The 16,869-nt window shown below is 32.1% G+C and overlaps 1 protein-coding gene and 1 long non-coding RNA gene across 2 annotated transcripts; one reads left to right on the forward strand and one right to left on the reverse strand.

Annotated features, from left to right (window-relative positions):
• Positions 1-555: 555 nt before the first annotated feature.
• On the reverse strand, positions 556-986 carry LOC125861569 (cytochrome P450 704C1-like). The gene is made up of 2 exons (XM_049541434.1): positions 870-986; positions 556-774 (listed from the first exon to the last, which is right to left on the reverse strand). Exons 1-2 carry the CDS (start codon positions 984-986, stop codon positions 556-558), a joined length of 336 nt encoding a protein of 111 aa, XP_049397391.1.
• An 11,364-nt stretch (positions 987-12,350) lies between these two features.
• LOC125861793 (uncharacterized) lies at positions 12,351-13,041 on the forward strand. The gene is made up of 3 exons (XR_007445987.1): positions 12,351-12,447; positions 12,616-12,755; positions 12,852-13,041. It is a non-coding gene; the product is annotated as an uncharacterized LOC125861793 (long non-coding RNA).
• The last annotated feature ends 3,828 nt before the right edge of the window (positions 13,042-16,869 follow it).

Below are 16,869 nucleotides of genomic sequence, written 5' to 3' on the forward strand. Positions count from 1 at the left end.
AAATTGCATAATGACTTTATAATTCAAATTGTAATCGAACCTTTTTTTTAAAATATACTTTCCATAGTTTAAAATGTGATTAATGACTTTTGGGGACAACGGCAGGTTCCCGAGGCAATCAAATGCATACTGGAGAAGAAAATAAAAATCTAGAAATTTAGAAATTTGAAGTTTAATTTGGTGAAAGTCAACAAAATGGGAAAATGAATTTGGAATTGAGTTTTGGCAGTTCCAATAAGTCTAAAAGGTAATTTATGATTTTTGTTGAATACTTTGCACAGATCCCAAGGTGATCGGGAGTGATTTAAGTACTTGGTTGTGCCTTTAGATATCATAGGTCCCACACTGAATATATATTGATGTAACCAATTAACTGAATTATTACGATTTTTCTAGATATCACATGTTAATTTTGTGGGACGAGTACACTCTTTAAAAGCCTTACTGTGGTATAAGAAAATTACAGCATTGCTATTTTTGCTGAAAATCACTTCACACTGCAGAATGATATGCATATTATTTATTATGAATCTCAATTTATGCAGTAATTGAGATTCAATACTTTTTGGCTGTTTTCAGTTTTGATCGATTCTTTGCATTGCGCGAACATGTAATCCTCCAGCTATATGAAGCTGTATCATTGTCTTGTTGCCTGTAGGTGACCGGCCTTGATCCGTCAGCCAACTTGAATATAAAAAATCGTAGTAAAACCGCTGCAGTGATCTTCATTTGTCTATAAGCAAATTCTTTTCCTATACATATCCTTGGCCCAGCCTGCACGTAGTGCATCAAAACATGTTTTTTAATTCATTATCTTCAATAATGAAAGTCATTAGTCTTGTCAATTTGTCAATATATCACGTACAGACCTGGAAAACGGTAAATTTGAAGGGGCTTTCTTGCTTGAAGGAACCGTTTTCATCAATCCATCTCTCTGGCTTAAACTCTTGTGCGTCATCACCCCATATGTAGCTCATCCTTCCCATTGCGTATGGTTGATATGCCACCATATCTCCTTTATTCACATTGTATCCATCTGGAAGTACATCATTGTAGACATTGAAATTTTGTGGGACTCTACAAAATGTGTTCAATTCGAATTGGAACTCTACTAATTGTGTTCAACTCAAATTAGGATTCTTGGAGGCTACTCAATCCTAAACCCTAGTTTATGCCTATATAAAGGGTACTAAATTCTCTTAAAATGCATCTCAAAAATTTCATTAAGAGATCAAGACCTCGATATATTCCACAAAAGACATGGAATATTCATATAGAGGTCAAATTTAAATCATCTTAGTTCGAGAAATATGCCACTAACGGCCCTCGAATCATGGATAAATCTTAGGAGAGGAGAATCAAGGGAGGAACAGAATTGTATCCGCTATCTTGATGAATAAAATTATGTTTCTTTAGATTTTATTTTTGTGGTTTATTTATTTTTCATATGTTTAAAATTTGTTGCAAACAAATTGACACGCCTAGCAGGACCAAATCTGCCCTTCATCTCTTCTCTCTTAAATCAAAATTGAAAATTTGAAGCTGCAAAGGTGGAAGAATGAGTACTTCAAGCCTCATTTTTGAGTTTCATCAAGTCTACACTCCGACAAGCCTTGAACCTGGGAGCATTTGCAGACATTGAAATTTTGCGGACTCTACAAGTAGTGTTCAATTCGAATTGGAATGCTAGATGGTGTGTTCAGTTTCAATTAGAATTCTTGGAGTCTACTCAACCCTAAACCTTAGTTTATGCCTATATAAAGGGTACTAAATTCCCTGAAAAGACATCTCAAAATATCCCAGAAACTCTTGGGTATTTTTAAAGATCAAGATCTCGAATATTCCATAAGTTGATGGAATGTTCATATAGAGTAACGTTTTACACCTAAAACGTAACTGTAAGTAACGTTTTAAATTTGCAGGATTTGATTCTGCATTTGCAGGGTTGATGTGATTGGATTCTCAATAAATGTTATTGTGAGTAACGTTTTACACCTAAAACGTTACTCACAGTAACGTTTATTCATTTAACGTCGTCAGCTCCGTCAGTTTTTGTCTGTTGAATTTTTAAAATAAAAATAACCTAAAACGTTACCATGAAGTACGTTTATACTACTTTTGTAAAAAATTTAAAAAAGGTATTAGTTTAGTGAATTGGTTTTTAAAATAGCTTATTTTGGTCAATGCTTCTTTACTATATGGTGAATATTCTGATTTTAAAAGCTTGACTTGTCATACAAATTATATATTCACAGGTGGGCAAAGTAGTAGCGCACGGACATTTCTTAAGCAAGATACAAGCTATTGTTCAAGATGATCAATTGATGCGTCCGATTATGTTGGAATTCCTTCCTGATATGAGATTCTGTCAAACTTGTTGGGATAAAATGGGAATTATGGTTTCTCATTGATAAATTCCATGCTGAAAAAACTAAGTGTAATGTTACCTTTTACAAACTTAGGTTTTCGACTTTCATAATTTTCTCTTTATGATGCTCACTTGTTGGCTGCTTTTAGTAGAAGTAGATTTCATATCTAGCTATTTTCAACTAAGAATTGAAATTACTTGCTGAAATATATATGTCACATCACATATATATACTAGACTAGTGTCACGTCCCGCCACTTCGCAGTAGAATTTTGCGTCCGGATAGGGGCGGAAGGGTCTAGAGTTGTGGAGAGGTTTCCGGAAGACTCTAGAACCCTTTAGATTATTCAAGAAGGCTAGAGAATTCTCTAGAATAACTTGGAAAGCTTTGGAAGGTCCTAGAGTATGTAGAGAATTCTAGAAAGGGACTAGATATTTTCCAATAAATGTTTGGAAAATCCTAGAAAGTGTGGAATTCTCTAGAGAGAGGACCAAAGTGTAAATAAGTTTAGGGACTTCTCATGTAAATATTAATTACACTTTAGTCCTTGGAGAGTAGTATAAATAGGGGTGCCACCATTTGCAAAGGCACCAAGCAAGTTGTAAGCAATCTTCCAAAGCTCAATACAAAGCCTTCTTCAAAAAGCTCTCTTTGTTCTTTCCAAAACTTTCCTTAAGCATTCTCTTAGCAACCCAAGTCCTAAAAGGCTTCCTTGAGTTTACAAGATCTTGAAAGATTAGTGAGTAAACCGTCAAGGGCCGCACGGAAGCTTAGCCATCACTCTAAGTCCGTGACACTAGACCTCTTACCGTTTGAATAGGGCTGCGATCACAGGTAAAAATTGATGGCATGTGGCAATATAATAGTAGCAAATCATGTTGTTTGGCTTCCAATTATTTAGTGGCTACCATATTTAGCTTGATGAATGATTAAGATATTATGTTTTTTTTCATAAGTCATCACCAAAGATTGTGAGCCCTTACCATGTTTATTCGTCCACGCAAAAAGGTATAAATTTAAAAGGGGGCATGGACCAAATCTCTAATATAGAAAGGAGTTAACTAGTTTGTTCGGAAAAAAAAAAGAGAGTGATTTAGATATGCTTAACTAGATTAATAAGTATCTCTACTCATAAGTTGTAGAGGGCAAAACAGAACACCTTAATTAAATGTAATTTCAAGCTTCCATTGATGGCCGGCTCTATTCATGAGCAAAAATCTATTTTTCTTAGGGTTTATAAACCGCCAGGAGGTGCTTATATTTACACCTTGAGCAAACGTGCTTTAGGATTTATAAATTGCACTTCTACGTTTTTATTTTAAATTTTCTTAAACATCCTTCGCATGAACAAACCTGCTACTTTCATAAAAGGTCATAAGACAATGCAACAATGTCTGTTGTTGCTAATTTTAAATGTATAATTTATAACTCAATCAAATCATTTGCAACTATGTAAGAAATTGAGAATTGAGGTTCCTATTCCGAGAAAATTATTGTTTGTCGAGTAGGTGTCTTGATCATCACCGGTTATTTGTTAAAAGCCACATGTTGGAATAATAATTCAAAGTTAAGAGTAGGATTCCTAAGTTGTTTAATATTTGTTATTTTTTTAATTTTTTCAATTCATGTCTAGTTAGGATTGAATTATCCTAATTTGTATATAATAAGTTTTCTAGAGTTAGTTTAATTTGATTTCTTACTATAGGAATGTTGCTGCTTATTTCCAATATATAGAACAGAAAGATCTATAAAAAATAGAGAGAACTTGAATATATTTTTATACAAACTTGAATCTCATCTTCTCAAAAGATGTATATATATATATAAAAAAAATACGACTAGAATTAGAATATAAAATACAATTACTTAATTGTCTCATGACTTCTATTAAATAATATTTTATTTAAATTAAGTAATTAAAAAAGAAAAACACTTGAAAAATAAAAATGAATTAGTTTTTAATTTATGTTCTTATACAAATTGATTATAAATTAATCAAATTAATATTTAGGGAAGCCCAAGTTTTCTAAAATCGAAAGTCATAATTGAATATAATTTGTGAAAATTTAAGATATAAAAATAAAAATTTATACTCCAAAAAAACTACTCCCTCTATTCCATAATAATGTTAAAATGATTGTTTGGAGTTTTTTTTTTCATAATTCAAAATAAGTGAACTTTTTAAAGTTTAATATAAATGTTTGATTTTTTTTTTCTATTTTTGCCCTTTATTTACATTTTTTAGATGATAAATTCAAGAGAGTTAATTCCTCATATTTATGATTTTTCTTTAAATTATTTCCCTTTTTAAAAATAGTTTGACAATCACTAAAAGTATAAAAGTGGAAAATACTATTTAATTTATGTCATAATTTTTTTTCTTAATAAGTATGAGGGTGTTTGGATTGGCTTAAAAGTTGGTCAAATCTAATTTTAATTCAGTTTTTGACTTCTAGAAGTGTTTGACAAATATAAAAATTAACTTAAAATAAGTTGGGAAGTGTTTGACAATGTAAAAAATGACTTAAAATTAGTTGAAAATGACTTAAAAAATAAAACGTAGGGGTCTTCCCCTACTTTTTATTTTTTGACTTAAAAGTCATTTTAATTTGACTTTTTTATTTTTGACTTAAAAGCTACTTATTTTAAGTCATCCAAACAGGCTCTATGTATTAACTCACAAATTCACGATTACTGTAATCTGTATATAATTAAAAAGCAAGAAAGTCTAGCCTATAATTATGCCAAGTGGCAGCGCAGTAGATAGACAAGTGTCAGTTTTATGACAAAATTAGTTTATTAGGTAATAATTAGTTATTGTTTTTTAACAGCTTTTTAAAATTCAAATTGCAAAGAAACATTTAAAATCAAATAGTATATTAAAAATTAATTAAAATTATTTATTTAAAAATAATATGATCATTTTTAATTAAAACTGATAGTTATATAGTATATTAAAAATTAATTAAAATTATTTATTTAAAAATAATATGATCATTTTTAAAATTGGGAAGTTAGCAAGCCAAATTAAACTCACTTTCACGTTTCCACCAAAAAATGCAGTTTTAAAACTGATAGTTATATAGTATATTAAAATTTAATTAAAATTATTTATTTAAAAATAATATGATCATTTTTAAAATTGGGAAGTTAGCAAGTCAAATTAAACTCACTTTCACGTTTCCACCAAAAAATGCAGTTTTAAAACTGATAGTTATATTTTGTTACAGTTTTATAATTTCAAATTCTGACAGTAAATCATTGTGATGAAATGATGATTATCCTTATAAATTATGATCACCATGACTACATCCCCACGTCTCAAATCCCACAAACTCCACGTATTTCTTATTCTTCTTTTCCCTGCACACACACATGCACATAATTGCACAACACACAAATAAATATTACACTCCCAAAATATATATGATCCCATAAGTATAAATCCTATGTCAGTAAAAATAATAATTATTGTTTAAAAATAGTTACTGTTTTTTAGTTAGTGTATGCACATTCTTTCCTTAAAAGCCTAAAACCGTGTAACATAATTCAAGGAATGTTTATGATTTTTATTTATCATCTTTGTATTTTTTTTGACAACATTTATCATTTATCATCTTTGATATCACTTTTTAACAAATAAATACACAATTTATATTGTAACTTACAGAGTCCTATTTCTATACAATATTAACTTATTTCTATGGTTTTCTAATTAAGCTTCTTTAATAGAGAAAAAATAGCAGCGATAGATTTAACCGTAGTGGTTTCAGAGGATACCCACGTTGTTGTAACTTCCACGTTTATGGAAGTTATCTCATAACTCTCACTATATATAGACTTCCTTGCTGAATATAGGCCGTATGCATCTTTTTTCCTTCTTTACACTTCTTGCTGATTAGTGTTTTTATTTTGTTTCATACTTCTTTTGTATTGAACGGACGAATTAATTATGGCATCTACGACTGATTTCATTAGCGAAATTAATAGCAAGTCAATGTATTGGATATTAAAAGTTCGTATTGTCAGGCTTTGGGAAAACACTTATATGATGGATGAAAAGGTATTTTTAATATATTTTATAAGTATGATATTATTTTTTTAAGAAGTTATATACTAAATTGGAGTGTTAATTAAGTAACTAATTGTATCTGTAGGGCGATCGCATTCACGCGAGTCTTGGCAGATCTCTATTCCCAAATTTCAGAGAAAGTATTAAGGAAATGGGATTGTACTTTATTAAGAATTTTGTGGTTTGTCCAACTATTATGAAATTAAGGATCAAAGACCACAAATTTAAGTTGATGTTCACAAAAAAGACTGTCGTTGAGGAGATAGAGGATCCACATTTCAGTATGTCTATCTTCAAATTTAAATCATATACACAGCTTACAAATCCACAAGAATTTGATAACACAGAACTATTTGGTACTAAAAACATTATTTATATGTTCCTTATTCAGACTTCGATCATTATTTATTTTGTATTAATTTATGTCGTAACTATTGTTGTAGATATCATTGGAGAAGTTGTGAGTTATGGGGATGTACAGTCTATCAAACAAGATGATAGTGTCCGAACGTTCATTAACATTGACATACAGGATTATGAGTACGCATCCCACAATTCAATGAATATGTGCTTCAACAACTCATTATTTTTATTCATATGATTAACCATATAAATTATGTAGGAATAAAAACATTTCAACAACTTTTTGGGGTGACTTTGTGGATCAGATCAAGTCATATTTGAATGAGTCCAATGACAAGCCTATTGTCGTTGTCATGCAGTTGATTAGATCACATCGATTAAGAGGTTATTTAAATCTCTACTTTGCTATTCAAGATAATTGCACAATAAATAAACTCTTACCAAATTATTAACTATGCATACCAAATTTCGATGAAGAGCACTTGGCATGCTTCCAAGCTTTATATCAATTCAAGTCTTCCTCAAGTTGATGAATTTTCATCACGAATTAAGTTTGTTCCTGGAGAAAGCTCCCAACGACTTACACAAATTTCTTCACAAAGGAATCAATCTATTGCTACTGAGTTGGCATCAGGAAGTGTTACAGTACATGAGATTGAGAAGTTGATTGACTGTAGGCATGTAAGTACTTAATTATATATTTTTTATTCAACACAACTTTTACATTATTTTTAATATAACAGATGTATATACAATACAAATTTGCAGCAAGAGAATTATTATATTGTGGCAAAGATAATTCATATTGAAATAGACCGTGGATGGTCGTTTTTAGAATGCAAACAATGCGCAAAAGGTGTTGATGAAGTGGGGGACAAATTATACTGTAGACAATGTGGTTTTGTTGAATCAGTCATCCGTATGGCCAAAATTCAAATTTCTCTATATATGTCTCATACAAACTCGATAATCTAACAAAATTAACTATTCAAAGGTACAAACTAAAAGTTAGAGTTTTGGATGATACTGGCACAATTTCTGTGATGTTGTGGGATGGGGTAGCAACAACGATGATTGGAAAATCTGCTGCTGATTTATTTGAGGTATACACTATAAGCATGTTAAACTTTAAGTTCTACTAACCTGTTTAAAATATGTTTAAATATGTTAGTACGTTTTGTTCCTATATTTTATATTAAACTTTGAAAAATATGTATTTTCTTAAGACTACTGGTGCTGCAAATAAGTCTGCATATCCTATGGAGTTGGACAATTCAAGGTATAATTTTATATTCAAATATATATCAAGTTTGATTCCTATGATTGAACTAAATTATAATTTTTTTTATACTTTTTTTAGGATCCAAATTTCAATGATAACCAAGTCAGTCTTGACGAACGTGAATTCATGGTTATTTTATAATATATTATTAATATTTGTTTATATTGTCATTTATTTAATGATTATAAATGCAATAGTTCTTCAAAACTGACATTATAATCTTTACTTATATATATATATATGTGTGTGTGTAGGATTCCACTGAAGATACTGAGTTGATCACTGTCTCACAGACGCCTAACAAGATAAAGAAAATTGATGCCGCAACAATTGATGAAGAAGATCCTAACTCATAGTTGTCAGGAAATAAGATCAAGAGAGTCTTTAAGAAGAAGAAGACAACCTAAAGCATTACTACAAGGAAAAGCTATTGGAGAGCTGAAGAAATGTATAATTAGTTAGTTTAGTAATTAATAGAAAGGTGTTCAACCAAGGTTAAAGCAATACCTAGAGGATTATCTTTCCTGGGCCCTTGCTTCTCTACGGTCAATATTGTGCTTTATGTTATTCCAAGATATGTAGATTGCAAGTAAGATGTCAAAATTTACAGTTATGAAAAAAAGAGATTTCATGAACATTTAAATGAAATAGAGATCATTATTTGTAAAAACTTGTATATATAAGAAAGCAGTGGATGAGATTAATGCACGGCTTATAACTAAACTGTCCATTCTTTGCTATTTGAAATCAAATGCAAGACTAGATGATACACAATACCAACGAAAAATAAAAACATGCTTGACTCATCAGCAGGTGTACACGGAATACATATATACACACCATTTGAATCAAGAGAAATATCAAAATCTTTGTCAAGATTAAGTTACACTAGAATACTATAGCCAAATAAACTGCACGTATCTGCAATCTTATAAGTAAAAAATTACACTACTACTGATCTGCCAACAATGTCTTCTCCAATATTGAATAGTTTTGTTAAGTCTTAAGCCTAGCCTATATTAATTTTTCTTTTTTCTAGTTAGAGTTTAGTCATGAATATAAAAAAAATAGCAGACACTGCTTTGGTCATGTTAAAGTAGTAATTATTCATCGGTAATCAATAAAAACTTTTAGTTGTTTTATTTAAACATATAAGTAAAGGGAAAATGACTGAGTTTTCGAAAAATCGATTAAACTTATGGTTTAAGAGAAATCGAATTTCCAAAATATTAGAGTCGCCACTTAATTTTTAGTAAAAAATCAAGAAAAAATTAAAGGTTTTCAAAAGATTTAAACAGATAAAATCAATTGAAAATAAAAGGGTTTGAAGTTCAATGTACATTCCGAGAAGGTGTTAGGCCCTCGGAATGCCCGCTAACTTGCGGTTGACCGGCGATTTGACTAAAATGTTTAATTTAATTTATTTATTTATTTTAGAAAATTAATTAAGTAAGGAAAAAACTCTTTTGTTTTAATTTGGAAATAGATAAACCTAAAATTAGGTTGTTTTTGAGAAAAATAATTCATGTGTTGCAAACTTGCAATACTACTAAATAAAATAAAACTAAGTGATAAATAAAAATATAAATATTTTAATTTAAACATAAAGAAAGGAAGAAATGACTTTCCTTTGGGGAATTTAATTAAGTAAAAAACCAATTCAAGTATAATGTTAGTTAATACAATAAATAAATAGACAAAATAAAGGAAGAAATATTGAACTTGGGCCATTTTGCCCAAATTCCCAAATTTCTGATGGGCTCAAATCCTGTCCTAATACTAAAATTATCAGTCATGGGTTTTGGCCCACTTAAATTAGAATCAGCTGCTATCCATTGGGCTTTTAGGCCCAATCCCTCCTGGACCTGTTGTGCCAAACAAAATTGGGCTTTGGCCCATTTTCACCTTCTTTTCACACTTGAATTCTGTGTATACATCGAACGTATAAGACTGTATACGACGCATATTTTGGCACCATTTCATGTATATTGGGCTGTATATCGGAAGTATATAACCTACTTCAACTTTTACAACCCGTACTTATGTTTTTGGCCACGTATTTGCTGCACCCAACTTGTATAACAGTGTATACTGCTGTATATAGCAGGTATAATGTCTGTTTTTGAACTTTCCGGAGCCTGTTTCAGCTTCTCCTTCACCGCAAATATGAGGATGACTCAAAACGACTCAAGGATATGTAAGAGTAGAGTTCAAAATGAACTCGAATGGAGTTTCACATGCAAAACATAAAGTAAAATAAAGAGATTAGCATTTAAGGAATGAAATGAAGTGATGAAAATACTAACACCTAGCAGGCATTATTAATAAAACAACACTTGAACAGTAATTTGAAGGGAAATTGATGAAGACTTATTATTCTTATATTTTGAATGATAAACAATGAAGGGACCACGAGAAGCAGAGGAAACAAAACTCCTAAGTGTAAGATACATAAAGATACTTTGAACAAAATTGCAAGAAAAGGGAAAGAATCACAATGTGGACTAAAAAATATTTTTTGTAGACAAACCCAATTCTTTTACCCTTTCTAGGAGCGAATAATGAAGGAAATAAAGAGAACGAAATCGAAACTTAAAACTACTGAAATTAATCTAAACATAAAAATTTCAGCATGTATGAGCCACTTTGAAAGAACACTAAGACAAGACTCCATGCATTTAAATACACAGTGACCAAGACTATTTGCACATAACTTAAGTGAATAGTAGTCAAGTGTCAAGTTTTATAGCCATAGTCGTGTGAAATGCAAACTAATAAGCCTTTAATAAGATCATCACAAGATTAAATGCACAACTGAGTAGGCAACAGAAGAATGGCTAAGATAACGAGGTTGACTCGAACAAATCAACACAAACCTATATCGACCGATAAGAATGAGAACTAACTAACTTAAACTCAAAAAATAAGTGCCTAAAAATAAAAAAAATCAGTGGAGTGATTCTTTTGACACGCTAAAAAAAAGGAACTCAACAAAACATGAATACCATTTCCAGAAATAGAGACAAAACAACATTATCATTCACGAGCTCAAGAGAACTAAGAACAGATAAAACAGATTCAAACAGACATTAAATCACCTCGAAAACGAAATACACACTACCAGTTTTAGAGAGAAATAAGGTGAGAGCTAAATATATCACTTAGACTACAACATATCAAGTAAAAGCATCTCGTAAATAGAATAAGAGGAAGAAAACACTATGGAGGAAATGTTACCTTCTTCCGGGCAGCGAATGGGATGAGAACGAGCAGGGGACGACTTCACCACTCTGCTAACCTTGACCACGAACAGCGAAAAAAGAATTTGGGCTGAAACCAAGTCGTTCTCTATTCGGAGTGTATTTTTCAATTTGGATTCAACTACCTTTTCGTAAGCTATTCTCTGTATTTTTTCCTAAAAAAAAAAAACCCCTTAACAAGATGGGAGAGGAACTATTTATAGACGAGTTCTAGGGTTGTTAATTGAGGGAAACGAGAGAGGTTTTTTGGGTGATCTTTGAATTCAAAATTCGAATCCCTTCAAAAGGATCAGGTTGCCAACTTGAATCGTACCACCCTTCAACGGATTGAAAATCACAGCCATTTAATCTTGAGTGAAGGACGATAGAGGCGTCAAGATTTTGACACCTATACCATTCTCGAAACGGTCTTGGTACGGAGAGAATGATGGAGAAAAGAGAGGCCACGCGCGATGGATTTGGCTGCTGGGCTCACGACCTGGACTGGGTCGCGACTGGTTCTGGGTTGAAGATGTTGTACAGGGGTCTTTTGGTACGTGTATTACTGCTGTATGTGTATGTATTGTATGGGTTAATTTGGTGGGTTGCTGATTGCAAAAGAAGTGGGTTGGGTTATTTGTATAATTGGAAATTAAGAAGATGGGTTGCTGAAAAGGAATAAGGCCCAAATTAGTCTATCACAAATGGGTTAGTGTGAGGTAAGAGAGAGGTTAAATTGGAATTGAGAGTTTGACCCATTTGATTAAGATTATAGCCAATTGAATTTAAGAATTTAGCCATTTTGAGCTTAATTTGAGATTTGGCTAAAAACTAAATAAGATGAATTGATACAAATTAATTAATGAGCTTCTTAATCTTAACGAAATAAAATAGTCGACTTAATTGTAAACTATTTAATTCAAAAATATAAACTATTGATTAACTAAACTAAAACCAAATATTCAAATAAAATAAAGAATTTTTTGAGATGATTTTCGAATATTCATAAAATATACTAATTANTGGTCGTTGTTGTTGTTAGTTCCGTTGTCGTTTTAGGAGTAGTTGCTTTCATTGGTTTTGCTGTCTGGAAGAACAAACAAATCCAGAAGAAGAGAGAAGGTAAATACTTTGTGCCAAAAATAAGTTATAAAAGTCATTAAGATATCAATATATTGCTGAGTATATATCTTGCGATTTGCACACAACTGTACCGAAGACAACTTTCAAGAATTAACTTGAGGCGTTATGACCTACTCGTGCTTTTCCTGGGAAATTTGAACTTGTTAGGTGCAAATGATGTTGAGAAATTAGTGAAGATCCTTAATCAAAACAGCTTGAACTTCAAGTATTCGACACTTGACAAAGCCACAGGTTCATTTGATGAGGCCAACAAGCCCGGGCAAGGTGGATTTGGCACAGTTTATAAGGTATATAATGTCTGAATGTAGTGTGATTATCTTAACAGCAATGCAATACCAGAAGTGTTGGCTATTTAACAGAGTCTGAGGTGCATTTTGTTGCAGGGTGTTTTGGCTGACGGGAGAGAGATCGCTGTCAAAAGGCTGTTCTTCAACAACAAACACAGAGCTGCAGATTTTTATAACGAGGTTAACATAATCAGTAGCGTCCAGCACAAAAACTTGACAAAGTTATTGGGATGCAGCTGCTCAGGAACGGAAAACCTTCTTGTATACGAGTTACTCCCTAACAAGAGTCTTGATCGCTTCATATTTAGTAACCAGACTTTGCAACAACAACTATGCCTCAGTCCCACACAAGTTAGGGTCAGCTATATAAACCCTCACCGTGTTATTTAAGCTAAACTCATTGTTACGTCTTGTATTCCTAAGATACTTAGAACAAAACTTTGAAGAACTTGGTAAGACACAATAAAGTTTAAGAACATTTTCACAACTAGAAAATTAAAACTTGTAGAGAAACTAGAATTAGAAACAGATTAGAAAAAATATACAAAATATTTTTTTTTTCTTAAAGAAGAATTGTTGTCAATCTGTGTTTAAAGAATCTTACTGATTCCAACAAACTTTGCAGAAACACGAAGTTACCAAAGTTTAATGAACCAGTGAAGAACAGAAGAACATAAATTAATTCACAAATCTAAAATCTGTAACACATACCAGAATCTGGAAAAACAGAAAGAAGATCAAGCCCACTGAATGCACAGTGTCCCCTTAAGGAAATTATTCCCCTCTAGTATCCGAGGTTTGATTTGGAATATGTCCTCCCAGGATAGAATGATCTCAATCACCAGTGTATTGATACCCAAAACGCTGGTGTCAGCGAGCCACTCAACGGCAGTAAAGTACACTTAGAATACTAGATTTAGTAGTAGAAGAAGTAGTTCAGAAAATCGTTCTTAAAATGAGAGGAAATCCCTCAATTTATAGAAAACAAAGGGTAGTGTGAAAAGGTTCTTATTGTGCCTTACCGGAAAGGTCACAAACCTTTGAAAAAGTCACAATCTTTCGGAAAGGTCACCACCTTTCATAAAAGTCACAACTTTTCATAAAAGTCGCAACTTTTCATAAAAGTCGCAACTTTTCATAAAAGTCACAACTCTTCATAAAAGTCGCAACTTTTCATCAAAGTCACAACTCTTCATAAAAGTCGCAACTCTTCATTTTCCATTCACACCTTTTAAAACCCAACAATCCCCCGCATGAATGGGGAATGACTCCAAGACAAAGAAACGGACAAGTATGTGTACTTTACAAGCAAGAATTAATTGCATCTGGATAAGTAGGTTTCCCCTTGGACTTTCCGTAGTGAACATATGTCGGATATACTCGGTCAATCGGTAGATGCGATATCTTTGAACCGTCGAGCTTTGGTGTATACCTAGACAACCATATGTCACACAATTAACCCTTTACCGTTTATGGTTCTTACGGTTGTGTTCGTTTCAGCCATGAACACCTCCTGGTTTCATGAGTGTATAGAGAGATGGGCTTTTGACAATCATCCTCTTTGAAGCGGCTTACACTTCACACTCACATAGGTGATTTCTAACCGTGTTATCGCGTAGATACACTATTTGGTCAAATCTGCCAAACTTAGCAAATCATTAAAAACATTAAGCTTTATTAACTCTATAACAAGCCTTAATGATGTATCCTTGTTCCTGAGCATTGTCTTCATCATGAGAATGGATTGAGTTAGTTGACAATGCCGAACCGTCAGTCACAACTTTGTTTTTCTCCTTGAATCTAGCTCTTGGGATCTCCAGTCTGCTAGATAGAGTTACCGCCATGATGATTTGTCCTAAGCCGTAAATCCATTCCCTTAGATGATCTTTCAACTTTCTCTCTAGTTATACCTTTTTATAAATGGATCCGACACATTATCCTTTGACTTTACATAGTCAATTGTGATAATTTCACTAGAGAGTAGTTTTCTAACGGTATCTTGTCTATGTCTTATATGACGAGACATTCTGTTGTACATCATGATCCATGACCTACCTATTGCATCTTGACTATCAAAGTGTATGCATACTGATGCCAAAGGTTTGGGCCAAAAAGAATATCTATCAAGAAATTCCGGAGTCTTTCAACTTGTTCATCGACCTTATCTAGAGCACCTAGCTCAGAGATCATTGTAGAGCTAGCAATACATGTCTTTTTGGAAATTTCCAAGAGACTGCTCCTCCACCAAGAGAAAATACATATCCACTCGTGGATTTTACTTTATTTGATCCCGGTGATCCAATTTATATCACTATATCCTTTCAATACTGTAGGATATTTATATAATGCAAGACATATTTTTGAGTATGTTTTAAATACCCCAAAACTCTTTTCATTGTCATCCAATGAGTTTAATTGGAATTATTTGTGAACCGACTCAGTTTATTAATAGCACAGGCTACATCTGATCGTGTACACTTTTTGATATACATCATACTTTCCAATACTCTAGTATAATCCAATTGTAAGTCACTTTCACCTTCATTATTTTGAAGTGCAAAGCTCACATTATTGGAGTCTTGACAATATTAAAATCCAAATATTTGAACTAGTCAAGTACCTTTTCAATGTAATGAGACTGTGACAATGTTAAACATATTGGAGTTCTAAGGATTCTTATACCTAAGATGACATCAGCAACTCCACGATCTTTCATATCAATGTTGCTTTCTAGCATATGTTTAGTAACATTTATGTCATTAGTGTCTCTACTGATGATCAACATATCACCAATATACAAACAAACAATGACCTTGTGATTTTAATGTAAACACATCTATCACTTACATCATTCTTAAATCTATTTACCAACATAGTTTGGTCAAATTTCTTATGTCATTGTTTGGCAGTTTGTTTTAGTCCGTAAAGTGACTTAACAAGTTCGCACACTTTCTTTTCTTTACTAGGAACCACAAAACTCCTCGGGCTGTTCTAGGTAAAAAAAAAAAATTCTCCAATTCTCCATTTAAGAAAGTTGTTTCCACATTCATTTGATGAATTGGATGTCATATACCACAACTAATAACATTAGCATCCGAATGGATGTAATTCTTGTTACTGACGAGTATATATCGACAAGCTCAAAACCTTATTTTTGTCTAAAGCCTTTGACACAAAGTCTTGCTTTATATTTGTGAACAGTTCCATCGACTTTCATTTTCCTTTTGAGGATTCACTTTGAACCCAAAGGTTTATTTTCTAGAAGAAGACCAATTAACTTCCAATATGGTTGCTCAAGATTTCATCAACCTCACTATTGACACCATCTTTCCAAAAGGATGAGTCTACAGAAGACACAAGAAATGTTACAAAATCATATTCAAAGGAAGTAAATGTCCTTTGACATTTACTATGCCTCTGAATCTCTTTATTAAGTACATTTTCATTTTTCCTTTCCAAGGTCTTTTAGACCCTTTACTAGACTACTCAAGTCTAATTTTACAGTCCACAGTCATAGGTCCTATTTTAATCCTTTTAGGAATAGGAACTTGGACTTTGGCTAGACACCCCACACTTTGAAATATTTCAAGTTGGATTTCCTTCCTTTCCATTTCTGATATGGAATAGATTGTGTCCTGAACAAACAAAATTGCTTTCTTTCTGAAAAGACAAAACTTTTTGTTGTTCCCTTTTGCAGTAAGGATAGTTCCTCCACACAAGTTTTGTGGTAAACCCAAACTTATAAATAATGCATCCATCATTTCTTTCAACGTTCGGTTTTTCATTAGATTGAAGTGACTAGGGCAGCAGTTTGATGGATAATTCCAATTTCCAAACATATTTTTGCACAAGCAGATTTATACTCTCCATTCTTATCACTTCTTATCTTTTTCCCAACTGATTTTCAACTTCGATATTATATTGTCTAAACATTTCTATTGCTTCATCATTACCATTCAACATGTTTTACTTAAAAATAATGTAAAAGGAAAATGACTGAATTTTCAAAAAATCGATTAAACTTATGATTTAAGAGAAATCAAATTTCCAAAAGCACAGAGTCGCCACTTAATTTTTAGTAAAAAATTAAGAAAAAATTAAAGGTTTTCAAAAG

This window comes from Solanum stenotomum, chromosome 4 (assembly GCF_019186545.1).
Source record: "Solanum stenotomum isolate F172 chromosome 4, ASM1918654v1, whole genome shotgun sequence".
NCBI lineage: Eukaryota > Viridiplantae > Streptophyta > Magnoliopsida > Solanales > Solanaceae > Solanum > Solanum stenotomum.